The sequence below is a fragment of the Plectropomus leopardus genome, chromosome 16, assembly GCF_008729295.1.
Source record: "Plectropomus leopardus isolate mb chromosome 16, YSFRI_Pleo_2.0, whole genome shotgun sequence".
NCBI lineage: Eukaryota > Metazoa > Chordata > Actinopteri > Perciformes > Serranidae > Plectropomus > Plectropomus leopardus.
The window spans coordinates 20,954,768-20,980,929 of NC_056478.1; the positions used below are offsets into that span (position 1 = coordinate 20,954,768).

The following is a 26,162-nucleotide window of genomic DNA, read 5'->3' on the forward strand; positions in this document are numbered from 1 at the left end:
CTAGTCAAAAATTTAACTTAAATTGAACTCTTCAATGTCCACTGTTTATTACGAACCATAACTCATGGTCACATTTTGGCTTTTTCTGGAGATTAGATTAAACAATTGTTGAATACTCAAAAAAAAAAAAAATAGAAATTGGAGTGATGATGACACTTAAAATACTTAAAAACATGGTCAAACACCGATAAAACTGATCATTTGTACATCAATCACTCATCCTGTAACGTATAATCCGTGAAGAAATGTTTTTCTTGCATGCCTACAGTGAACAACGAATCCAAAAACATCAAACATTTTTGATGAAAAGGAGTTCATCTTTAACAACAGTGACACTGAAAAAAACATCTCAAAACTCTCACATAACTCGTGCTTTATACAGATTTTTTTTTAAAGTAGTTTTTCTGTGGCCCCCTGTAACTCAATTGATCAATAATTGTCTTCATTTTTGGATTCTGCGTTCACCGTGGAGGCATACAAGAAAAGCCAAGTTTTCTTTTTAAATACAACATAACGCAGGGTGAGTAACTGATATACAAATGATAATTTTGCGAGTGAAGTGTTGCTTTAATTGAACAACATTTAAGTCTGATATCAGGATGTTTCTGATCTGACGATGATAAAGACTAGAGCTTCATTCCAGCAGCAGCTACAGGTTTTGAGCATACTTCAGATTTTAATACGTTACAGCAAAACACACCTGCTGAAAGGTCGACTTGAAGCTGAAGTGTAGCCCAGTGGCTGGTTGTTTAGACAGCAGTCTGCAGTCAGGTGTGTACAGTTTAGTGTCACTGAGTTCGTTTACTTGCTAGAGGTTAAAAGCAGCAGACAGTGGGGGTCAGACTGACTAATTATCACTGTATTATTCATGACACAGATCCAGTTGCAGCTGAACCCCCCTGACAGATGTAAGAGAGCACAGAGCAGTCCTTTAATAGTGTATACACAAATTTATTACCAATGTGCTGCAGATTTGTTTTGTTTTTTTTAACCTTTTTTTAATTTTAATACTTGATAAATGACATCCCCCTTTATGTACAAAGTGTTCAAGACCCAGACATGAAAATATATCATTGATAATATCCCATAATAAGTCAGAAATCTGCTTTGGAAATCTAAAATGTTCACGAAGACATCGGTTCTGGATCATTTTAAAGGGATACAATGTTACCTGTTCTAGGGCTGCAAAAATGGATACATTTACCGACAATTATTTAATTTAGAAAATGTAAAAAAAAGAATATCTGTCAACTCCATAGAGACCAAGATGCCATCTTAAACTGGCTTTTTTTGTCCAACCAACACTCCAAAACCTAAAAAGTTTGATACAAAACAAAGAAAAGCCACAAATCCTAATATATGAGAAGCTGGAGCCAGAAAATGTTGACATTTTGATGAAAAAAAGGCATATTCACACTCATTCTCATAAAACACAGCTGCCTACTGGAAATTACAACCCCGTCTCCTAGACATTATGTTTGTATGGTACAATACATGGCTACATTATCAGTCAGTAATAGAAACGAAATTGAGAAAAGGGTTAAAATGGCAAAAATTCTTGCTGTGGTGCAAATTACAGTCAGATGCTGAATTCATTGAATTTTAAATCTGTGTTAACCTACTTCCTTCCCTGTCTCAACCGTTTTCAGATGTGCACCGAGGATTTTATGTGTTTAGTCATCGCTATTTGGGCACACAATTGACCCAGTTTGTTATAAAGAAAAAAATGTGACATGAAATGCTCTGAGGCTTCATGAAAACTTGTGCAATGGAGGTTAAATTATGTGCAACTGTACCTTTAGTGAAGTGAAAGATTAGCCCAAATAGAGATATTGTGCATTTATTTGAAATAGTTTTTAAGCACGAGAGGGTTTAACAAGCCAAATTTCAGGAGAGCTTTCATTAGAAAAAGACATTAACATATTGATAATTGAGCAAAAAAATGGAGAGATTGCTGAAAACAGCTGTGTAATGCAGCATCGGTTATCTCTTCTGCCTCAAACTGTCATGAATTATTATCTAAAATTTGAGAGCAGACAGTGTTGCAACATGATTTGCTTTAATAATTTAGGAAACAGCAGGGTTTTACACTCTGTTGTCCTTTAAATGTGCTCATTCATAACCATTTTGTCATATTAGTCAGTAAAATATCCATGTATGTTTCCTGTCTGTTAGGGCTGTAAAATATTGTATAAATGTGTGTGTGAGGGCTGTGGGGGCGGGGGAGCAGAGAGGATGCCGATGGAAGAGGAGGGGGATGGACGGACGGATGCAGGGATCCAAAGACAATCAGGAAGTGACTGTGGAGGAGGTGGATACTGAGCCTGTTTCCATGGTAACCTGCCGGTGAAGTGCGTCGGGATGGAGGGGGAGGTTGTGTATCTATATGTATATGTAACATGGTGGGCCGGTTGAGCTGAGCTCGTCGCTGGCTGACAAAAAAATAAAAAAACAAATAAAGACACTGTCACAGGGGCCTGCTGGTCGATCAATCATGTTTAAATGTCTCTGATCAATTGTTAAATATTTGTCTCAGGTTATTGTGTGTGGAAGAGATCACCCTCAAGAGCAATAATGTTTGATCTGATTTCATTTCATTAACATCCCTGTTAGCTTCATGGGAGCTGCTCTCCTTTGGCACACATTACGTGCAACATTTATGATGCAATACAAAATCACATCATAAAATCAATAAATGCTGCTATATATATATATAGAGAGAGATAGATAGATAAATAGATAGATAGATAGATAAATAGATAGATAGATAGATAGATAGATAGATATAATTGCACTGATTAGTATTTGAAAATATATTTTGTCATGAAGTGAGTATGCATTGGTGGTTGACACATTCATTTGTCCTGTAGTGTCTTTAATTTAGTTATGTAATTGATCATAGGGCCAAAAGTTAGGACACATTATTAATTCAGCTGCACTCCAAGTTAACATGAGATGATAAACAACAGTAAACAATAACATCCATAAATGTTTACTAGGAGAAAATGGAAATATTAACAGAATCCTGCTTTGGATATTAAAATAAAGATGCTGTGTTCATCAAAACACCTCACTGACATTGAACATAACACTGTTAATGTTTACTCTGTTAAACTCCACTCAACACTGTTCAGACCTGTTTATTTCTCTAACCATCCATCATCTTGTTGCACTTTGCTGTTTCATTTTATTGAATATAGGGTCTTTCTGTATTTTATCAGAGGCATTGCAAAGCGCTGCATTGCTGCACACTTTGTCCCAGCTGGGAAAAGTCTGCTTAGTATTGTTTTAGCCATTCAGTTGCAAAGCAGCACTGAGGCCATTACTCTGTGGTTACTAGCTGAGCTAATGCTGCCATCTGCTGTAAGACGAGGATCACACAGCTTCCGAACCTGCTCAAAACTCATTTTCAGTTTCGATGTAAATTATAGTTCATCTACCAATTATGGATGATGAGACAACAAGTATCTGGGCACAGGCATGCAGAGGCCCATTAAAACAACGCTTTTGTGCTGTTTTTTCTTCTTTTGTCAGTGTTTTGTGTGTCTCTATAGTTTTACATCCTTTTGTGATTTTGTGTCTCTCCCTGTTGTTGCTCTGTGTCTTATTGAGCTAATTTTGTGTCTTTTTTGTTCATTTTTATGGCCCTTTTGTAGTTATTTTGTGTATCTTTGCAGTAGGGTTCCTTTGCATCTAACAATTATTGAATTGTCACTTAATCTGTTGATTTATTTTTCTCGATTAATTAATGTTGTTTGATTTCTAAAATATCAGATCAAATGTTAAAAAATGTCCATCAGTGTTTCCCAAGGCCCCAAATCATGTCCTCAAATGTCTTGTTTTGTCCACAACCCAAAGTGTCACAATCTGCTCTGCCTCTCCCCTGCTGCTGTGGGATTTTTTCCACTTTGACCCCCCCCCGGCCACTCCTCATCAGCCTCATCACCTCCACCTAGTGCTCCCAGCTGCTCTTCATCTCCAATCAATAGTCAATTAATTGTTGCAGCTTGTGACATTTTGCAGGTGAGGGCCAGGTGAGGAGATACTGACAACTCGGGGTCTTGAGTTTGTTCTTATATAAACTTTTCAAATTGCCAGATCTATGTGTTTAGGATCCCAACTTTCTGATACGTTGGACAGAAATGCGGATAAATCACTATTTTTTACCAATTTTATTGTCACAGTTGTTGTCACCTCTCACCTTGCGAATGTATTGTGGTTGTTGTAGTTATGAGAAGCAATTAATACATTATTAATCATATTTGAACAATCGATCTGTTTACATCCGCTGCTTCTAAATGGTGAAAATCCTCTTTACTGTGCAGGTTTAACATGAACTCTGGCTGCCATTTATGGGGACAGAAGAAATGTATTTCGGTCGCACAGAGTGAAAACGTTGTACTGACAAACCTGTAGTGTTAGATTAACAACTGTCACCGTAAATCTAATGCAGAGTTTACATGATGAATTATGAATGAATGTGTTGCTACGACAAAAAGATGTGTTAAAGTGCAGTCATAGTGGGAGGTTAGATTGACCTCTGAATCAAAGTTGGTAACAAATTGAAAGAAAAGACAAACACAAATGTGTATGTGTCCACATGGAGGCCACTGAATGATTTGATCAAGTATCAAAATGTGTGACGGCCTCAAGATTTCAACCTAGATGAACACTGGCTGCCTCAGTGTTTTTCGAGTCTAATTTTATCAAAGGTCGTTCATTGTATTCATTTAGTTTCTACACCTGCTTTTTTTTAGTCATTGGGGTTGTTAGGGGGGTGGATTTTCTCCCAGCATGGATTGGAAAAGTCTTCTTTTTTTTCTTAATAGCTAAAAAGCGCCAATGCTTTGAGGATTATTCTGCAGCTCCACCTGCTGGTACACTGAGAGACACACACACTTTTTATGCTCACTGTAAAGATTCTCAGTACTTCAGCGGTTCTCACACTGTTAGGGGGCAAGTGAGGTTGAGATCAGGTAATGTTGGACACCCCTGATAGTCTGGCGACCAGTCCAGGCTGCGCCTCATCACTCGCCCAGTGTTAGCTGGCATAAGCTCCATTCTGCTTAATTAGAGCATCTGATTTGATGTACTTTAAAAAGGCTATATTTCCATACTAATACTTTTGTACTTACTTAAGTACACTTTTGAGTGAGGACTTTAACTTGTAACTGTATATTTATACACTGTAGTGTTGCAACTTTTACTCAGTAAAAAATTTGAGCACTTAACACAGCAAACAACAAAACTGACCTCCAGTGTTACCGAATCTTTCTTCAACCCCTGAAATAATGAAAACAATTTGATTTGTTTTCTCATCTTTTTGTTTCTGAAAGAAATTTTGATGCTCACATGGAAATACAGTGATTTCATGATCACTCGTGCAGAGGATGTCTTCAAAATTATATCACTCATTGATATCAGCGTTATAGTACATCTGTTAAAAGATACAGTCCCAGCAGATAAAGTAAAAAAAAAAAAAATTTATTTATTAATATTTCACTTCACTGAATCATGGAAATTACAAATTTCAAATGACGTTTGTATTTATTTATTTTACAATTTTGATTTTTTCCCCTCAAATATTATTATCTAACACTTATAAAAACACTTTTAAAAAATCAGCATTACATGACACTTGTGTTTAATTCCATATGATTATCTAGGTGTTTATTTTTTCTTTCTGTACATTATTTGTCCTGTTTTCTCTAGGGATGCACAATGATATCGGCATGTCACTGGTACCAGCAGATATTGGCTTTAAATTTGCCAACATATTGATTTCGATATCGCAAACCAATATTCTGATTTTTTATTGACAAAGTGAACGTGTGTAACATCAACCCTAAAATGAAGTATTTTTCTTATTTTGCACAATACATGAATATTAGATACACTGAAAAGCATTGAATCTTCATCTGGCGGTCCGCCATCACAATTAAAGTATGCATAATATGATTTTAATTCCACTACAGAAGAGACTTGAAGATCACTAACACTGGGTGGAGAAAAAAGTGGATTTATCAATATCAGTGTTGGCCTGATGAATTGTTATATATCGGCATATTGGATATTGTAAAAAATCCGATATCGTGCATCCCTAGTTCTCTCTTTGAGTTGCTAATTACTGCTGTGTGACCTCAGCAGAGAAATCTAACAGAGGAACGTTATAGAAACCAGAGGGAAATTCACACTTAAACTCCTTAACAGGACTCAGGAAAGTCACGTTCGTCTGGGTCATCCATGTCAGGAAGCTCTTCAGGTTTGCATCACAGTGAAATCGATTCATTTTCAGATCGAGGGAATTAAGAGAGCGAAAAACTGCTGGGTCAGGGGAGGCTATGAAGTTGTTGGCGAGGTTGAGGACTCTGAGACTTTTGGGTAAAACATCAGGCTGGAGGTAAGTCAAGCTGTTGGATGAGAGGTCCATCTCCACCACTGAGGTGAGACCCTTGAAAATGCGCTGAGGTAAAGACTTCAGCGCGTTGTGGCTCAAATTAAGAATAATCACATGTCCAAAATTGTCAAACATTTTCAGGCATGTTCCCTGAGACCAGACAGACTGCAGGGAACTGCTGTGAAGATCCAGGGTTGTGACATTGTTATCATCGATGAATCCAAACTGCAAACCGTGATTGCACCACTCGATTGGGTTTCCTCCATAGTAGAGATGCTGGAGGCGATCCAGAAGATTCACAAAGGTGTAAATATTCTTGAGGTTTGTTAATCTGTTGTCCTGAACATTCAAATAGGAAACACTACCGGCAAGCCTATGGATTGTGCTCACAGACAAGGTTGTCAGCTTGTTGTCATTCAACAGGAGATAATCTAAGCTGGGGAGTAATGCAGTGAAGCCAATGTCTCGCAAAGCATTTCCTGTTAGATGTAATGCTTTTAATTTGGGAAGTCCACTGAATGAGCCGAAAGCCAGAACACCAATGTGATTATAAGACAAGTCTAACACCTGCAGGTTTGTCAGAAAAGCAAACGTGTGAGAGTGGATTTCCCCCAGCAGGTTGTGTGACAGATTGAGCTTTTCTAAATGTCCCTCAAGGCCTTCGAAGGCATTTCTGTGTATCTGGTTCACACTGTTCTGGGAAACATCAATGACTGCGACTTCTTTTAACTCACTAAAAAAACCCTCTTGCAGTGCAAATATCTTGTTTTTCGACAGATCCAGAGTGTGGACTGAGCTGTCATTTAGGCCTTTTAACGTGCTGCGGTCTGGATCAGCGAGGTTAGTGAATGAAAATCCTTTGCCCATGTGTCCAGACACTTTGAGATGGGAAATCTTAGTCCCTCTAATGGCTGTGAAAAACTGCTTAAATTTACTCACACTAAACCCATTATTGGACAGGTTGAGTGTCTCAAAGGACATTCCCCTGAAAGGATTCCCACATTTCTGCCAGTCGCGTTTTTTAAACATGGCCTTCAGGTAAACAGAGTCCAAGTTCAGGACCTCAAAGTGCTTTCCCTGGAAACCAACCAGATCGGACTCGCATATTTTGTCAATATCGTTCAGCTTGAGGTTCAAAACTTTTAAATTAGTAATGTTTACAAAGAACATTGAAGGCTGGAGTCTTGATATCTTGTTCCCAAAGAGGTCAAGAGTCTCTAAGGAGGACAGTGGCTCCAGATAGTTGTCCTCCAATATGGACTCTGTGAGCGAACATCGCTCCATGAAGAGTTCCTGCAAACCCGACAGTCCTACAAAAGCCTGCGGCTCCAGCCAAAGGCCGACGTTGTTGCCGAGCACGAGCCTCCTAAGGCGTTTTTGCTCATTGAAGGAGTTGTTCCTGATCGCAAGACGCACAAACTGTTGTCCAAGGTCCAGCTCCTGCAGCTCCTCCAGGCCCGACAGGGAGGTAGAGTTGACCTCACTGATGCGGTTCCCCTCCAGGTACAGGTGGGTAATGCTTGGAGGGAGACGAGGAACCCAGCGGAGGTTCTTGTAGCCACAGTTGGCTACAGAGCCCACAATGAGACATGATGGAAAACAGCCGGGCACCTGAAAGAGGACATTTAGAAAATGTAAGATATTTTTTTAATGTAATTTTATATTATGGTGTCCTTTTGGGTGCAACCCTAAAATAAAAACATAAATAAAATTGCCCAGAAATAATTTTATGGGCTAATTACTATTTAGTTGCAGTATAAACACTGTGCCATTTTAATTTACATTTCTGTGTGTTGTATGTTTACCTGCAGGAAAACACAGAGGACAACCAGCTGAAGACCCAGCTTCCACATCTTCACGCTGCTCACCGGAGGAAATCCAACTCTTGATGATAGATCTCTGCAATGTGAGAGTCAGAGCTTTAATGTGCAGAGATTTCTGTTGGCAACGTTTTTATCTCTGAGCGTTTGCGTCACTTGTGTGGAGTGTTGCATTGATCCTGCAACGTAAACGTGACGCTGGATGGGATTTCCCTTTTTTTCTCCCGAATTGCATGAGGGAGGGAAGTACACTTGCAAGTTTGTACTCTGTGTTGTTGTTGTGGGTTAAGATTGTACATTGGCTGCTTTTCAAAAAAGTGATGTTGCCAGGTTTGCGTTGTGTTAGCTGTACCTTGATTTTTGTTGCCAACATAGTATTTGAGGTTTAATAGATGCTTTACAATATCAATTAAATGGATTTCAGTGGACAGTTTTCTATCAGATAAGAGTTACTTATGTCTGTCAGCAACTTTACCATTAGTCTAATAGCCTACCTGTTGCTATTACCCTTCAAAAACGAATTTCTGCCAAACAATACCAGTTACAAAATTCTGATGTAAAAATCTATATAAATCACATGTGTTGGAAACATGGTAATTTCTTTGGTTTTAAGTGTTTGGGCGTGTGGAGACTCAATTGGTGATGCTGCTTTAGTGTCCTTTAGCATGATTTAACAGTGCTGGACTAAAATTTGGCATCCTGGTGCATCCCCCCCAACACGCGCGCACACACACACACACACACAGACACAGACACACACACACACACACACACACACACACACTTATCCTGCTTAAAAATAATTATTAGTCTACTCTCTTTTAGATTTATTATATTTATTACACATAAATAAAGAACTTAGATAACAATATTAATGATTAAAAAAAACAAACAATGAAATACTGCGGTGTAAGAAAATGAGTAAATTTTGTCTTCTTCTTTTTCCCCTTTTTTTCTGTCGCACTGCTCCCTGGATTGTTTCCATTTTCTCATAAACTAATTCTCTCCACGTAATCTCCCCCATGTTCAATTATTTGTGGGGCAGCCACCTATGTTGCCTTTGGAAGATCCACCATTGTGTTTTGACAAGAAATAAGTAAATGAGAATGAGAATGTATTTATCGTGAATGCATTTGTTGATATTTTCAGGAGGACTATTTTGATCATTATCTATTATTTATTATTTGTTAATATGTTACTCAGTGCTTCTCTGACTTTAAGAAAGGCTGCATTAGTATCATTTCCGTGTCAGTAATCGTAACATAGGAGATGTACAGCTTTTTTACAATGGCCTCATCTTAAATTTTATCACATTAATGCAATTGATGAAATAACCACAGTGAACATATTTCTACACACTTGTTCACAGATAGGTTTTATGGGGAAATGAGCACATTATTTAATGTGTTGCATATATTTTACACAATTTTATAAAAAATAAAACCCTCTTCCTCTTTCAGATGTCAAGATTTGCCACTGCTTTACTTTTGTTGAATAACTCTCTCTTCCTGTTGATAGTCAGACAAGTTTGGTAAATACCCAAGACGACTAGTTATAGGTTGAAGCATGTAATCAGTTCTGTTTGGGAAACTGCTCTGTCTTAATTAGGTAGCTTTTATAATTCAGTGTGTGTTTTATTTTCATTGTAAACCGCCTGACACACTGCAAAGTACAGCAGTGTGTGTGGTTTAGTCACACAGGGCTGCTGAATTTCACTACCTCTGGAGAATGAAGGTTTGTCAAATACAATACAGAGAGAAAGAGAGACAGATGTTGACTGACATTGTGACAATAACGTTACAGCTTCTCCTTTGAAAGATCCAGTGTGTAGGATTTAGGGGAATGTTGGCAGAAATGGAATATAATATAATAAGTATGTTTAAGTTTAATCACCTGAAATTAAGAATTGTTGTGTTTTTGTTACCTTAGAATGAGTTGTTTATATCGCAGAGCTGGTCCTCATTTTACAGATGCCCAGAATGGACAAATACTGGCTCCCAATAGGGCCATTTGAGTTCTTGCATCGGCCACAATAGGAAGCCCATCTGCAACAGTTAGTGTCAGAAATACAGTGATTTGTAATGTGAAACTGCTTTATTGAGCTTTTTTCCAGTTTAAATCACTGGATCTGTTTGTTTTGGAGAGGAAGAGGCCTCTGCAGATAATTCAGCTCCTGGTAAAAACCTCCTGAACTGGGAGAATTTTCCACTGCAATCATTTCCTGTAGATGCCTCTTAATCCCCCTACATCTTACACAATTCACCTTAAATTACCTTTTACTTAGAACTGCTTATGTCCCCTGAAGAAAACCTAATGACCAGCTGTTTTATCTAATTAGATAAAGTTTTTGATCACTTCATGTCATTTTTATGTCAGCAAATTTTATCTAGTGGACTGAAAAAACCCCAAACAATTTATGATATTATCAAAGTGGGCTGTCAAATGTTTAACTTGTATTTTTAACAATGTATTTAGCTTACTTTAAAAAAGATTCTTGACATCCATGCATTGATAAGATACTGCCATTCAAAAACATCTCGATACAATAGCTACAGTATCAGAAAATACTCACAAAACACATGTATGAGTAAATGTACTTAGTTACTCTGCAGGAGAAGCCTAAATATTTTATTAAATGTGATGGATGTGAAGGCTAAACGGTGAAATCCTACCAGTTAATTTTACTTTAAAAAAAAATAAATTTAAGGCCTAAATATAACTATTCATCCCAATATCTGTTAACTTTATATCAAATTGTTAAATTTAGGCCTACATAAAAATTTTGCTATATTTACTGAATGTTGCCAACTTGTTGCAACTTAAAAATGACAAGTTCAACAGCACTAAGTTTCCTAAATGTACTTCAATACTTTCCAGGTTCACCAAATTTAAACGGCACCTAAAATATCCATTTATATTTATTCAGTTAGCCTGCTAGCATAACATTTCCGTAAGTAACGGTTTATGACGTATAAAATAGAACGTTAACCGTTAGAAGTTGTAACGGTCAAAGCAGCTGACAACGTAGGTGAAATATTCTCCATCTTTTTCGGCATGAAAGGGAAGTTATTTGTGATAAAAAACTAGATTAAAACTGTATAACTGAACGTTGAGAGAGTAATTAGTTGGTTTTGTGTCAGCGGCACACCGTCACCGGGGGAGGGGGCAGTACGGACCGGAGAGAGGAGTGACTTTCTTTCAAAAATAGTACACTTCATCACAGCAGCAACCGGTACAGCAGCAGCGACTGGTGGGTATGGAGGGTGTCAAACATGCTTCGCTACGGAAATAAATAACGGGACTGGGACGATAAACCAAAAAGGAGGAAGCCTCAAAACACGACAAAAAGAGGAAGCGGATATTTCGAGAGTCAAGAAACTGGGTTTAAGCAGTGCCACACGTTTCAGTGTTGATGTTGGTATTTGACCACGAATACCTGCCGAAAATAGTCCCGGTGAGTAGACCCCCGTTTTACAGTCCGTTAAAAGATTAAGTAAAGTCACAAAGACACAAGTTTAAGGTTTTAGTTGATGTAAGTCTGACTTTTAATGTAAAGTTTTTTCCGAGTTTAGTGAGTTCAAGAACACATTCATTCGGTGGAACAAGGTGAACAGGGAGTTAAACTTTTCTGCAATATGGCCGCTCAGATGTCACACAGTTTCCCAGAAGTAGGCAGAACTAAAATGAGCTTTGACTCAAGTCGGTTTGAAATTCATGGCAACTCAAAGTGTCCACCAAAGACCGATGAAGTATTGTAGTTCAAAAAATGTCTAACGCGGTGTCCCTCTCTGTCTTGAGTGTTGTATTAAGTCATGCCCACTTTTCAAATCAAAACTGCTATTGGTGTTTTGCTTCTACGCAGTATTTCTCTATGGGAGGAACCGAAATCCAGTCAAAAATCTGTCTGTTTTACGTTAGCGTTACCTCACATATCCGCAAACACACAAACTATGTAGAATAAGACTTTTTATAAATCGTCTGTGTCCACTGTAAAATTCGGCTCACTATAAGTAATTCACATTGATGATAAATTCCACGTGCGTGCAATTAAAATGCAGCTAGCTGAATTGAAACAGATGCAATTTAATTGGTAAGAATGTTATAATGAGGATGTCATGTCAGGGCTGATAATCATTTAAAATGACCGATTGGGTGAAACGTAAATGACTTAATAAATCATAATACTCTTTAATGGATCATCAGCAGTCTAAAATCATTACATCTGACTCATGGGCTCAACTGATATGAATTATCACACCACAACCTGCCAAAGGGTGTTATTGGAGACAGCTTTCTGCAAGAGATCTATCAGAATTTTACAGCACCACCCCCCACCTCTACACACAAAAATGCCCTTAGAGCATATATAAAGTGCAAATACTAAAACGGTCTAAGACAAGACAGGAAAATGAAAAACTGTAAACATATTATGCATTTCTGTACCTCAGATTTTATATACTGATACATACTGTGGTACTCCGGTTTATTGTCAGGCTCTAGTGCATAAATTTTCTAAACTCTATAATTCTCTGCATTTTTCTCTCCCTTGTGAAATATCTCATCCCTAAAATTTGGGCTCTCAAATGCAGGGGTATAATGGTTCAGAAAATTAATGGTCCGGTTCGACATGGTACAGTGGTGTCATGGTACGCAGTATGTTTTGGATACAGCAAAAACAGTAGAAATGCCAGAGAAATTCCCTTGATTTTTGTTTATTTATGTATTTTTTAAAATGCTGTTATTTGAATTTATTTATTCATTAAAACTCACATAATTAAGCGTTTTTTTTTTCTTTGAACAGTGATGGTGCTGTACCTAAGTGACCCATCTTCTGGGGTGTCCTCATATAAAACAAATAGAAACAAAATAAACAGTTCTGTTTCTGAAGTGCCAGGAAAAATCTGGTTTTGATATTAAAAATGATTGTTGTTGTTTTTCTACTGTAACTCAAAAAACAGATTCCATATTACATGATGCTTTTTATATCCCAATTAATATTCAAAATATAATTATTTGCTCTATTAGCGACTGATTTTTTTTTAACAGTTTAAAAAGTACACTGATGATCAACCAAGCAACTTTTCATTTCTTTGCTTCATCGGCAGCTAACTATCAAACAGTCAAAAAATGGTCAAGTTGATTAACTAACAGTGCAAATACAGGCTGCGATGGAAACATATTGTAGTGAAAAAACCAAAACCCCGGGCCAAAAAACACAATTAGTGTATTTTTAAGCATGTGTACAGTCAGAGGGATGACAGTAACCGACGGTCTGTATCCCAAAGTGCCCCCTGAGGATCTCTACTTTTTCTCTGACAGATATAGACTGTGTACTTTAATTGAGCAGCGGGCGATTGGTTTACATCTTTAACAGGGCAAAATGAGAGCGCAAAACAAGAATTAACCCTCCCACTTTTCCCACCAACTTGCACATGATGACCAGGTTTAAAAATATGTAAATATTTGTCCTGTCTTTTCCCAAAACAAGTTTTGACAAGCTTAATATTTCTTAAAATGTACATGCACCCTTTATAGTGTCTTCACACCCGCCTCAACTTTAAAACATTTCGTCTCAGTGTCTCCACATGGAAAGATTTTAGTTGTTTAGTTGATTTACAGTAGTGCTGAATTGTGTTACTGTCTCCACTGTGGGTGGGGAGATAATAGCGGTGGGGGTGAAACCTATGATTAGCAGAACAGTCGTTCCTATCCAGCCTTGAGTTTATATAATTTCTCGAGAGCTAAATTATAGTGAAATTTAAGTATTCCTCATTTTGCATGTAGGAGCAGTTGGATGGACCTCAGAGCCCTCTACTCATTTACTGTTTGGTGTGTGTGATGCCTCTGATTGCTTGCAAAATAGCAGTTGGGCAAAGAGGTCTTCTCAGACATTGATTGAGAGGATTGTAATGAAGAGTTGAGTTGAATTTGGGGATCTTTTTTGTCCTCTTACCCCATAAATCTTTTATATAAAACTTGCAAGCTGGTTGCACATATTACAGAGTACTTCAGGTCAGGCATGTTAATTGTTGAACTTGTTGCATTCTGGTTTCTTCAGGGCAGTAAACAACTTTCACTTCTTTTTCAGTTTTTTTGTCTTTGTCTCTCTCACCATCTTTTCCTCTAACTCTTTCCTTCCGTTTAAGTACATTTTGTTTCTTTTTGTGTTTGTTCCTCATATCTTATCTCTTTCTGTATGCATCACCCTTTCTCTCTTTATTTCATGCTTTCTTTTGCAATCGAAATGACTTCTGTACATATCACCCTCCTCGCAAAATTTGTTCAGGTGTCAGTTCTAGACTTAAAAGCGACCATTATGCTCAACTTATTATCTGTCATATATATAGTGTTACAATGTTGGATGTTCATGTTGCAGTTGGCATATGTAAACATATGTAAAAACGTCCCTCTGAGCAAAAACTTAAGGCTTGAGATCGTTCTGAATACTCTGTTTCTGACATTTTTTCTACTTTAGCTACAAGAGAACATCAGATCATGGAGGATTTTTAAAAAATGGATATTGTCATCTGCTCCAGGTGCATTACAGCAGCTGTTTACATGACGGAGCCTCCACCACTATATGAAACTACATGCTAACATCAGGGAAACAAGTAATAGTGGTTTGGATGTTTTTAATTTTTCCCGGATTTCAGATAGCGTTCCCACTGCAGCATGTCTGGTTGTGTTTTGAAGCTTTTATTGGTGATTTTTAATTGTAAAAAGCTGCAATGATGGTGCAGACATGTAGAGATGCAGATGACACAGAAACACTCACCAATCAGAGCAGACTTGGGTTTTTTGGATAATTTTAGGTGCTTAAAGACACAGGAGTTAAAATAGAGCACCTCAGACAGAGGGTGAATACAAGTGTTCCAGCATAAACAGTATGTGTTTTTTTATTTTTTATTTTTTTATTGTTAGCACATGTAAACGTGATATGAATAATTATGAACCTTAACATGAGCATAATAGGTCCTCTTCAAGGTCTGTTTGGTTCCAGGTCTAGCGAGTTTGGAAATTATTAATGAACGGGAGAAGAATCTGATAACAGGACATACATGTTGTTTTCACAACTTTTATTACTTACTTGCTTTCAAGCATTTGATTGGCCATTGCAGCATCGTGCTGTATGACGTTACATTGCGTTGTGGCAGAGATTGAGTCAGGTTCCACTTTTTTGCCGAACAGACATGCATCTTTTTGCCAAAGACCTGTGTGTAACTTGGCACGGATGCCCACTATGTCAACACTTACTAATTTCCCATCAAAATGACTAAGGGAAACTGCATTTCTCCATGAAACATTTTTGTGTGTCTGAATAAAGTCTTGAAGAGCTTTAAAACCAATTGAGAGAGGGAAAGTGTTCAGTTTTTTTTTTCCTCCCAGTTTATGTTAATTGCAGAAACACTCAAATCACCAGCTTGAGTCCAGTTCTTGTTGAAGATCCTTGGTGTCAGTTCAGATTTGGTGGATGGAATAAGACTTTCTGGACCTGTTAAACCTCCTACAGCGGACTCCACCTCAGAACACACTATAACCCCTGACTTCCACTCCTTTAAACACCCATGGCATGTTAGCCGTCCATCTTTAACATGTAACCAGAGATGTGCTGATTCTGTTTTTACCTGCCTGGTGGCACCTCTGGGGTCATGCTGGGTCAGTCAGGTTGTCTCTTTGGAAGCACAGGGTTCAAAGGTCAGGAGTGAGAGATTGGAGAAGCAGGGAGAGGCTTTTGCTTTTGGATTAACCTGCTCGTAATTGACGCAGTTGAAAGAGTCTGTGGAAAAGAGGCTCTAAGAGAAAAAAAAAGAATAGGGGTCGACCAATAGTTACATTAGTTTTTTTGTTTTTTTTTTTGTATAGTTTTTCAGGACCAATATGGATACCGATTATTGGTAGTTAATGATACTGATAACCAATATGCATTTTACAATAATAATGAAAATCTTTCTGTCAGTATTTAGAATTTTGAATATAACAAACTCCAACACAAAACTTTGTTTAAATGCCTTTAGCAAATGTTAAATCAAACCTGAAACTTTTAACATCATATACAGCAAGTTCCAAGCATGCAGCAGAAGATGGGAATCAATTTAAGTTATTAAGGCCTTCAATAATCAACCACTGCAGAATCAATCAGTGCACTCTGTCAACCAAGCATCATACCGAGGCTGGGTCTCATTGACTGGATCCACAGTATTCCTTGTCCTGAAGAAGCCTCAGCGAAAATGTTCTTTCTTTTTTGTTGTACACCCAGTGACAGTTTATTTGGTCTCCATTATATCTTAAGTGTTTCAGGACATTTGAGACCCAAGCTTCCAAGTTTCAGATGAATTTGTGCGTCTGGTCAGCAAGCCTCATCTGTTTCACGTGTTACAGTAAAGACTTAGAGGATAAATGGAGCTCATAGGTATTTAAGCAACGTCAGTGTCTAAAGTTGCAGCACACTGCATATATATCATCTCACACACACTGGTTGGGTCCTGTCAGGGCAGACGGTGAGAACAGTGAGCAGCTGCAAGTGGTAATGTTGTCATGTGGCATGCAGGGCGTGTGTGGTGTGCAGAGGGTGGTAAACACCCTCTTACCCCTCTTTAGTACCACCTCGTCTGCCTGACGCCCGTTTCTGTATCAGTGTCCCTGCTGTATTGCTTATTCTGTCCAGCAACACTTACGTGTGTGGATTCATCCCTGAAACACAGCGGTGAGTCGAGTGTGGATGTTGAGTTTGTATGTGTTTAGATTGAGAGCAGCTGATCCCTAAGAACAAGTGCGTGTGTCTGCATGTGTGTGTGTGTGTGTGTGTGTGTGTGTGTGTGTGTGTGTGTGTGTGTGTGTGTTTGTGTGTGTGGTTAATGCACAGGTGCGCTGGTTGGGTGGTCTGCACTGATGTGACACACAATCACACAAACATCCTGTAGTGAGAAAAAGCAAATGTTGATGGAGTGTCATAATTTTTGCATCATGTAGTCATTGATGATCACTTGAGTGTGTGTATGCAGTACTTTACATACAGTATACAGCTGCAGCTAATGATTACAATTATGTTTTCATTATTAATTACTATGTGGATTATGCGTTTGAGTTACGGATTAATTTTTTACACTATAAAATGTGACAGTTAGTCACAGTACAGTTTCACAGAACCCAAGGTTACATCTTCAAGCATGAAATCCTCAAATAAAAAAAAATCCAACCAGCCACTGTTTGGCAGTTATACTAATTAAATAACTTCAATAATTAAATAAATATCAAAATAGAGATTAATTTTCTGTCCATCAAATATGAATTGATTAATTATTTGAGCTCTATCAGTTTTCAATGTGATGATTAAGATCATGTGCGACGTGTGGTTGGTAACCACAACGCTAACAGGAACATCATATTCTTGTAACTGATATGTCAATATGTCTGGTGATAATGTGATTGCATTTTAGTTGTGCAACTGGCATTTGTGGCACTGTTTTTTTCTAGTTTACGTTTGTTGTTGTGTTTCAGCTTCCATCTGTAATATAGTGAAATATGTATGTATGCATTAGTTGTCTGTGTGATATCTATGCGTCTTGCTTGTGACACCTGCTGACAGGATATAACTGTCTGCCTCGTGCAGTTTGTCTTGACTGATATTCAGGCTGGATAAAGTTCACATAACTGTCTTCAGGTTGTCTGTGCAGTCATTACTATTTTTTTTAAGCTATCTGCATGAATTCATCCACCTTCATACACAGAAATATCATGCAAGATCAGGAGTATTCCATCATTTGTGGTTATGAAATTAGACTGTATTTGTGACACAATAATAAGATTCTTTGTTGTGGGAGGATTGCTGATTCTGCTGCCGTGAGAGCTTGTTGAAAACAGCCTTATGATATGTGAGCGTGTGGAATCATTATATTTCCTCAGTTTTGTTTAGGAAAGGTTTTGTTGGTGCTCAGCACCTGTTCTGCATTTGCTGTCTTCTATGATATATCTTTGCAAAACAGTGATTTATTGTAGAGATGCATGATTTGGTGATTTGGCAATGATATTGGATTTTTCACGATATCTGATATGTCGATATTTTCTAACTCATTTTGGACGATTGTTGACACCAATATATGCACGTTTTTCACTAAATTGCAGCGAACACCAACTCTCTCCTGTAGTGGAATTCATATATTACATCTATTCTTATCATGATGGCCCACTAGTGGCAGATGCAGAACTAAAATACAATACTTTTCAGAATGTATACTTTTACAGAGCAAAATAATTCATCAATCATATTTATTTTTATGTTACAATTTTTAAACAAAACCGTAAAATTCATTCCGCCTTGGCTTGGTTGAAGGTCTCCCTGAGACAATCATGACAATGGCAAAAACCAGGCAAATCTGACCTATTTTAACTAACTAAAGTCACATAATTAAAGCGAAAAACAACATCTCAGGGAGCCAATCTGAAGAAGCTAAAGGTGAAATGCGTTGCTTGCTCTGATTAAAGTCACAGTAAAGTCCTTCTGTGCGCTGTGGTCAATTTTTTTTTCACGCTAAATGTTCCTGCTACCATTATAACATTAGCAGGAAGAGTCCTTCGTGCTTGGTTGCAATCTGATGGCCTATTTTTGGGAACAAAAGAGTCATATTTGTGATAGCTAATATAAAACAGTACAACTACAACTACAAGGTCTTTAAATCAGAACAACCTGCAATATATCAGTCATAAAATGAGTAACTGATTAAACGTAATAGATAAAAATTGACTATTAAAGAATGTTTATTGTATCAGGAGGGACAACAGATTACGGAAATGATAAAAAATAATTAACTTATTACATTTGCACAGGTCTGCAGAGTGTATAGAGACGTAGGAGAGTGTGTACCCCTCTGGTTATGTTAAGTGTGTGTGTGTGTGTCTGTATCAGAGTGTGTCCTCTGCTGTGTCCAAAGAGCCTTTGACTTTATTGTCAACAGACTTTTCAAATTGCCTTTGTCATCTTTCTGTCTCTCTGCTAGACATCCTTTTTTGAGGCTCCTGTGTCCTGTGTGACCCCCTGACACAGAGAGGTATGACTGCATGCACGCACACACACGCACGCATGCATGCATGCACGCACGCACACACATCCACACACACATCCACACAGGGAAAATGTATGCATTCAAATGTTTTCTTAACCCTATCTTAAGCCAGAAGTTGGAGGAGGACAGAGTGCATCCTCTGTGTGCATTCAGAGCAGCGTGTGTTGTTTGTGTGTTTGTTTCCGTAACACTCAGCAAATGTCAGCCATAATAAAACACCATGGTGCAACAGCAGAGTGCATCACCACCCACACAAACGCAGAGAAGCAACACACATGCAGACAGCTTTGTGTACGTCTTCACTTCCCTTCTCTTTTTTTCTCTCACCGTCTATATTTTACTTTCTATAGCAGAAGACTTAAACCACCAGAGCACAAAATAACTCCTCTGCCAGTCATCACTTGCATTAACTATAGAGTTTCCATGGAGGGTGTGGAGGCCATTGGATACGTGATATGATAAGCACTGCTCACGAATCAGGAATACAGTTTGTATTGTGAAGGAAGCTCTTTATATCATTATCATCTCAAGGTGTATTCCAGCATCATTTTGAAAGCATTGTGATAGTAACATAATTACTCCTATAACCATATAAATAAAATAATGGCTTTTTGTTTTAATAGCAGAAACAATTTGACAGTTGTCTTAACTAAAACAATTACAGTTTTAGCCATGCTCGCAATGTGGCTCAAGTGGAAGTGACATTGGTCTGTCTATCTTTCGGACTGGTCCAGACTGAAATATATCTTGACAACTATTAGATGGATTGCCATTACATTAAGTACAGACAATTCTGCCCCTCTCATGATGAATTGTAATAACTTTGTTACTCCCTTAACTTTTCATCAGATTCACTTTCAACTATACTTTATGTTAATTGTTAATTTGCAAACATTAGCATCAGGGCTGGAAATTAGCATTATCCACAGGCCAAAGCTGGTAAAATATACAAGTGGCTGCTAGATTTGCTTAACTCACCAGCTGAAAAAACAATGGTAATGTATTGAGTGGCTGGTAGATTTATAAATCCATCATTATCGCTCGAGATCGCAAGCAGGCTGCGAAGCTTGGCGCTGTAGCATTCAATATAAACAGCTCAATCGGTCTACATGGGTGCCAAAAAGTTGTGAGCAGCGCCCCATGGACAATTGACATGCTTCACGGCATTTCTTCGCACAGTATAAAACCCGGCGCCAGTGTTACATTTGACACAAAACCCATGAACCCCAAAGTGTAACAAACTTTAACCCTCAGCAAGAGATATGAACAACAATAATGTTTTCTCTGAAATAAGAAACACATAATTCGTTGGACTTTGAATTGAGATTATACGTAAAGTTGCAAGGATGTTATTATTTTAAAACTTTGATTTTGACTGCTTTGGTGTGATGTTTTATGTTTCCCCACTATATTTCATTTAGACTATATTTTATTGCTTGGAGGGCATTTTCAGGTAACTGAGGGTGCACCAATCGTTTGTGAAGCAGAGACCTGGGTGTTTGATTTGGACTTTACTTTCTGAAACAATGTTTGGATCTATCTCTAACCAACAGACTCTAACCCCATCAACCTTTGTACTTCGACCCAATGATTAGGAAAATGACAGCCAAGCTGTCCTGGACCTCTGACATAGTTGGGGGTAATTGCGGGAAAGATAAATATATCTAAGATGGTTTAAAGCTTGCCAAGTTAAGTTAAAATTGGAAGCCAACCTCACAGACCAAATGTTCCTTCATGTCAGCTATACAGACAGACAGACAGAAATAGACAGACAGATGGACAGACAGACATAGATAGACAGACAGCGTGTAGTTATCACCAAGGCCAGGCCAGAAATATCAATGTACTCTCCATGGCAGTCCAGTGTGATAACTAGTGATGTGAACTAGGGAGACTATTTTTTTGGCTTATGTAACATTCAGTCCAAACAGCTCTTTGGTGACGTTATAATGGGCGTCCAAAAAAACTTCTGCACAATAAAATGTTAACTGACACACATGCATCCACCTGTTCAGCCGACTTCCTCTATTGATGTCAGGGGTGAGTGATATTGCTCACACAGACCTGCATTTACTCTGACAGGCCGTTATGGTACGATGACGATTGCACATTAATATGTATGCAGTTTTTTTTGTTGTTCTGTGAGCGTCAGGTATGTTTACATTAGGACAGGCCTATGACAAAATTACCTGATTTGTCATAGATTGCTGAATTACTGTGTGCGCACGCCGAGAGAGACAAGGGAGAGAGAGACGATTTGCTGCTCAGAGCCACTGACAGTTTACTGACAGTCGCAAAAAGAGTCTAAAAGTCAGTGGCTGTTCGTAAAACATTCAGGATGCCCAGAACACTGATACAACAGCACTGTATGAGCTCGTAGCTGGTCACAATTTTGCTTTCAGCCTGCACTTATTGCTGTTGTAACGGTCTGCCATAATTATTTCGACAAGTCGAAATATTAACAATATCACAATATGAATTTTTCTTCTCATATTAAAAGTTACACTGGTGTTATCGTGGATGATATGATATGGCACACCTCTAATTGATGGCTGTCCTTTAAATGAATAGCTCAGCATTTTGGCATCAAAACTTTATCACTTTCTTCCATCCTTTCATAAAATGGCATTCACAAAATGTCAGACTTTTGCTTTACACTTGATCATTTATCTGCTTTACTCAAGGACATCTTGATAATTGAGGACTGTGTTGGCAGGAGGACAAATACTCAGGATCAGCTCTGAATATCGAATGATTGCAGGGTCAGGGTTGGCAAGTTTTGTGTTTCCATTGCTATGAGGGGTTTAGTGTGTCCCAGTTTGCAGGTGCGTTTTGATAGACATATACAGATAATATAAAGCATTATTTTCCAGAGAGAAATTGTTGTGCAGAAGTTGCAAATTAGTAAAAATTGCAAATTTAAAATGTCATTAAAAGTGCTGTTATAGAAATACCAGTAAGAAAACATCATAAATACACAATTCATAAAAGAGGCATTATGTTTATATTGGCTTAAGACACATGAAGTTGCAGCAGAGATTTAGAGAAGCAAATATGTTCTGTAGTGGTGCAGCATGAATGTTTTATCTGTTTGCAAATGTCCTCGAATGAGCAGCAACAGAGTAGAACCAGACGAATCTGTCTGCTCGAGTTTTGTTTGCTCAGGCAGGTGTGTTTGGTCCCCCTCCTGTTCAGACAGATTTTCTCCTGACCTGGCAGGGGTCGGGCCAGACACAACTGGTTATTTGATACGGAGCAAGTTTAATACAAAGAGCCATGACGGCGAGCAGAAATCTAGCTCAGTTAAAAACAGGGTCGTCCAGGCATTTTCATGAACAACCAAGATGGCTGCAGCTGATGTGTCTTTTGAAGCACCATTTTCAAATTCGAATGGAAAAAACACTTGTTCACAGACACATTGCTATACCATCATAACTCGTTTCTACAGGCTGTAATATGTTTACATTTGTCACATGGTTAGTTGCCTGGATGCTTGAAGGTCTATCCAGTTGGTAGAGGCATCTACGCCTGTTGATAATGCCCCTTGGAAATTGAAAATTAACTGAGAGGTTCCAGACTGAATTCGCATTTGTGATCTGGTCCAGTGGTGAACCTACATTAAACCTTGCCTCAACCAAGTCCAGCTTCATTTGGAGATCCAGAACTGCAATGCCTATCAATCTTTTAATGCTATAGAGTCACTATTGTCCTGTAACATTAATGGAATCTTAAGATGCTTCAGAAAATGTATCAGAGAATCAAAGTCATATTTAATGCATAAAATTCAGAACATACTACAGCTAGAGTTGCATCGATGTACTGGTTTTTAAGGTAGACTGTAATATATCCTATGTATATATAGGATACCATGCCTTGTACATTTGCTTAATTACGATATTGAAAAGAAATGCAGCTGGGTGGAAAATCTCACCTTTATATTTCATACTTCCATAAAGAAATGGTTTCACGTCTTAATTATGGTGATAAAATATTTGTTCAATGAAAACCAATTCTTCTGTTTTCATTCCTTTAAGGGTTGTCTGACTCATGATAATAATAATAGTAATGTAATACTGTGATACCATGAAACTGCAATATTTTCTAAGACGTTTATAAGACCGTGAAAATCTCATACTGTTGCAACCCTAGTTACAGCATCTTAAATGAGAAGATTCATCTTGTTATTTTATAATGGTACACTAAATATCTGACAATTTACACACCAAATGATCAGTTGAGAAAATAATGCACAAAAAAAGTGGGATTTAAGTTTACCTCTCGAGCACCAGTAAACAATATAAAAAGCCTACTCTGTCTTTCTTATAGGAGTAGAAGTATAGAGCTACTATAAAATGTCTGCTTGGTTCTGAGTTTGCCCAAATGCAGAATTATTTGCTGTCATAAGCTCCTGATGTATCTAAGGATTCCAGTTTTTATCATGTATGTTTGATCATTTGCAGTATGAGCAGTATGAGGGATGGAACTTTACAGTGGAGTAACATGAGACGTCCTCTGACAAAGGTTGTTTAATGTGCTCACTCAAGGGCACTTTGAAGGAGTGGCATGACTGCCACTGTAAGTTGTCGAGAGAGCACATTTGAGTTAGAGGAAAGGAAGTTACATTTGACTGGTAACTGCAGCCTTTAGAGTGGAACAGCTGTATAAAGATGTATAAGAATGTCAGAGAGAGTGTGTGTCTGTGAGTGTGTGAGAGAGAGTGACTGAAAGGAGGAATCCCTCTTTTGTCTGGATGAAGCATGAAGTCTCCTGGGAAGCTTTCAAATCCTCTCTGGAATGTATGTGTGTGTGTGTGTTTGCGTGCAAGCAAGTGTGCAAGTGCCAGTTTCTTAAAGTGTGTGCATGTGTGTGTTGGGGGTTGGCTTGTCACCACATTCATACAGGGAATGCAAATATTTGTGTGTCTGTTCGTGTTTCAGTTTTGTGGTGTAGTATAACTGTTACCATGGTGACTGATATCCTGTGGTGTTTTTTTTGTGTCACCTGAGCGGTTGACAGCTTCCTTTCTTCATCTCATCTTTCCTTCTTTCCATCCTACCTCCTTCCCTTCTTCCTACCTCCTTTCTTTCTCTGTTTAGTGTTTCCTGCTCCTTCCTTTTTCTTTCTTTCTGTCTTTCTCTCTTTCTTTCTCTTACCCTCCCCCTCTCTCTTTTATCTCTGTACCCTTGTTAAGTAGTCTAAATGCCAGCCTTCAGATCAGATTTCCTCAGCTGCTCTCATTAATGTGTTTATTTACCAAGCACTCAGCTCATCCTCTGGTGGCCCTGAATTTGACTTTGAGCCTGCCTCTAGTTCGTGTGTGCGGTTGGGTGTGTCGGTATGCACAAAGTAAACCTGTATGTAAATATAAAAGTTACAGTTACACAGTGCGTGTTTTGTCCATGTATTTTCTGTCCATTTAGTCACTTTTAAGTCACTTCTTAAAATTTTCAACAAATCACATTGACAAGAAACATTTCAGAGAATATTACCAAATGTGAATGCTGTTGGTCTTAAACATCTTTGTTGACCATATTTCCTGCAAAAGACCAAAACGGAAAGGTCAAACAATGAAAATACATACATCACAATGCACTTAAGATGAACAAGATAGACGGAGTGCAGAATGAAGCAAAGAAATGATCCGTAATGTGGGCTCGGGCAGTATGTAATATTTCATGCCTTCAAACCCTAATACTCCCTCTTTAGCTAATGAATACACAGTACAAACTCCCAAAATGTCAAGAAAAGTAATATTCTCACACTTATTGTCCTACTTCAGCAGAAGATACAACTGTGCACCTTTTGAATTCAACTTTCTCTCGGTCACGGAAGACTGACGAGGCTTAGTCGCCTCATTAACTCACCATAAAACCCATTTCATTCAAACTCGACAGACGTAAAATAAAACTCACCCAAACGGTCTTGGTTACTCTTGCTAATCTTGTTTGTAAAACCACTGTTCCATCAATCACCTGCTCCGGTTTGGTCGAAATAAAACCTTAATTCACCCAAGTTGGATGTAAAAAATCAAGCTGTCATTCCCCACAGTCTCTCTCTGCCAGCTGGCCGCTGGCTGTTTACAGTCCTGTAAGTTATAACTCCACCACTAGGTATTACAGTGTCTTTCAGCCCAGCTCCCCGATCCACCAGTAGAGACCAGAGACTGACCTCTGGTGGTGCGTGCTGTGCACTACATTTTAGAAAGAGGAGCCCTGTATTTATGATGGCATTGAAAAACACACATTTGCGATTTCTAAATACCCTGTTATACTGTAATACTGTGGTACTGCCCAAGCCTATTGTGCTGTTACAAGGTTCTTAGTAGTGGACAGTGCTGAGTTTTCCTGCTGCTTTGTCTTTTTTTGCAGGATGGTGATGGAGGAGGGGGGGCAGAGAGACATAGGGAGGGGGACAGCAGAAGTAGAGGGGAGACAGATCTTCGTAGAGCTTGGTGAGTAAACTTTGACCCTTACATTGCCTCTGCAAGGCACCTGAGGTGGATTTTTGCTTTCCCTGATTGTTCTAGTTTCAGGATTTTCAGATGTTCATCCCCAGCATGTGGAAGAAAATGTTTATTATGAGTACTTGTCATTTGAGATGGATGAGAATTGTCATGACGACAGATTTTTTCTCCACAAGCACAAGCTTGTAAATGTCTTCTTATTTTTATCACAGGGGAGCAGAATTTGGATGCCATTTGTCTCTCTACATATCGAACAGCCTGCAAGCTCAGATTTATACAGAAGAGATGCAACTGTAAGTCAAACCTGGTCTCCTCCAGCATGGGAACATTTGTTATTAAAATAATCACATGACAGTCTAAATTTTAGTCTTTTGCTTCTTTTTTTGTGTGAAAAGTATCTCAAATGACCATAAAGTATCATC

General features: G+C 38.3%; 2 protein-coding genes across 11 annotated transcripts in view; one reads left to right on the forward strand and one right to left on the reverse strand.

Moving 5' to 3' along the window:
* Nucleotides 1-5,542: 5,542 nt before the first annotated feature.
* Nucleotides 5,543-8,308, reverse strand: LOC121955398 (toll-like receptor 5). Its single transcript, XM_042503338.1, has 2 exons — nucleotides 8,203-8,308; nucleotides 5,543-8,008 (listed from the first exon to the last, which is right to left on the reverse strand). Exons 1-2 carry the CDS (start codon nucleotides 8,248-8,250, stop codon nucleotides 6,125-6,127), a joined length of 1,932 nt encoding a protein of 643 aa, XP_042359272.1. The 5' UTR covers nucleotides 8,251-8,308; the 3' UTR covers nucleotides 5,543-6,124.
* Nucleotides 8,309-11,443: 3,135 nt separating this feature from the next.
* The window catches only part of LOC121955112 (dystrobrevin beta-like), a 32,982-nt gene continuing 18,263 nt past the window's right edge, over nucleotides 11,444-26,162 (forward strand). For 9 of the 10 annotated variants that reach the window (XR_006106594.1, XR_006106598.1, XR_006106597.1 and 6 more), the window contains exons 1-4: nucleotides 11,444-11,671; nucleotides 19,212-19,262; nucleotides 25,646-25,728; nucleotides 25,953-26,033. Coding sequence is in view for 4 of the 10 variants with exons in the window: in XM_042502915.1 (XP_042358849.1) it covers nucleotides 25,647-25,728; nucleotides 25,953-26,033 (163 nt within the window). In the remaining 6 variants the exon portion in view is untranslated. The remainder of the gene's footprint in view (nucleotides 11,672-19,211; nucleotides 19,263-25,645; nucleotides 25,729-25,952; nucleotides 26,034-26,162) is intronic. The other variant, XR_006106595.1, reaches the window with a different exon arrangement.

Bases quoted from the DNA above. Each gene is read 5' to 3' on its own strand.
- LOC121955398 (XM_042503338.1), bottom strand. From the start codon at position 8,250: ATGTGGAAGCTGGGTCTTCAGCTGGTTGTCCTCTGTGTTTTCCTGCAG. The intron at 8,009-8,202 runs GTAAACATACAA...GTCCTCTTTCAG, and splicing joins TCCTCTGTGTTTTCCTGCAG to GTGCCCGGCTGTTTTCCATC.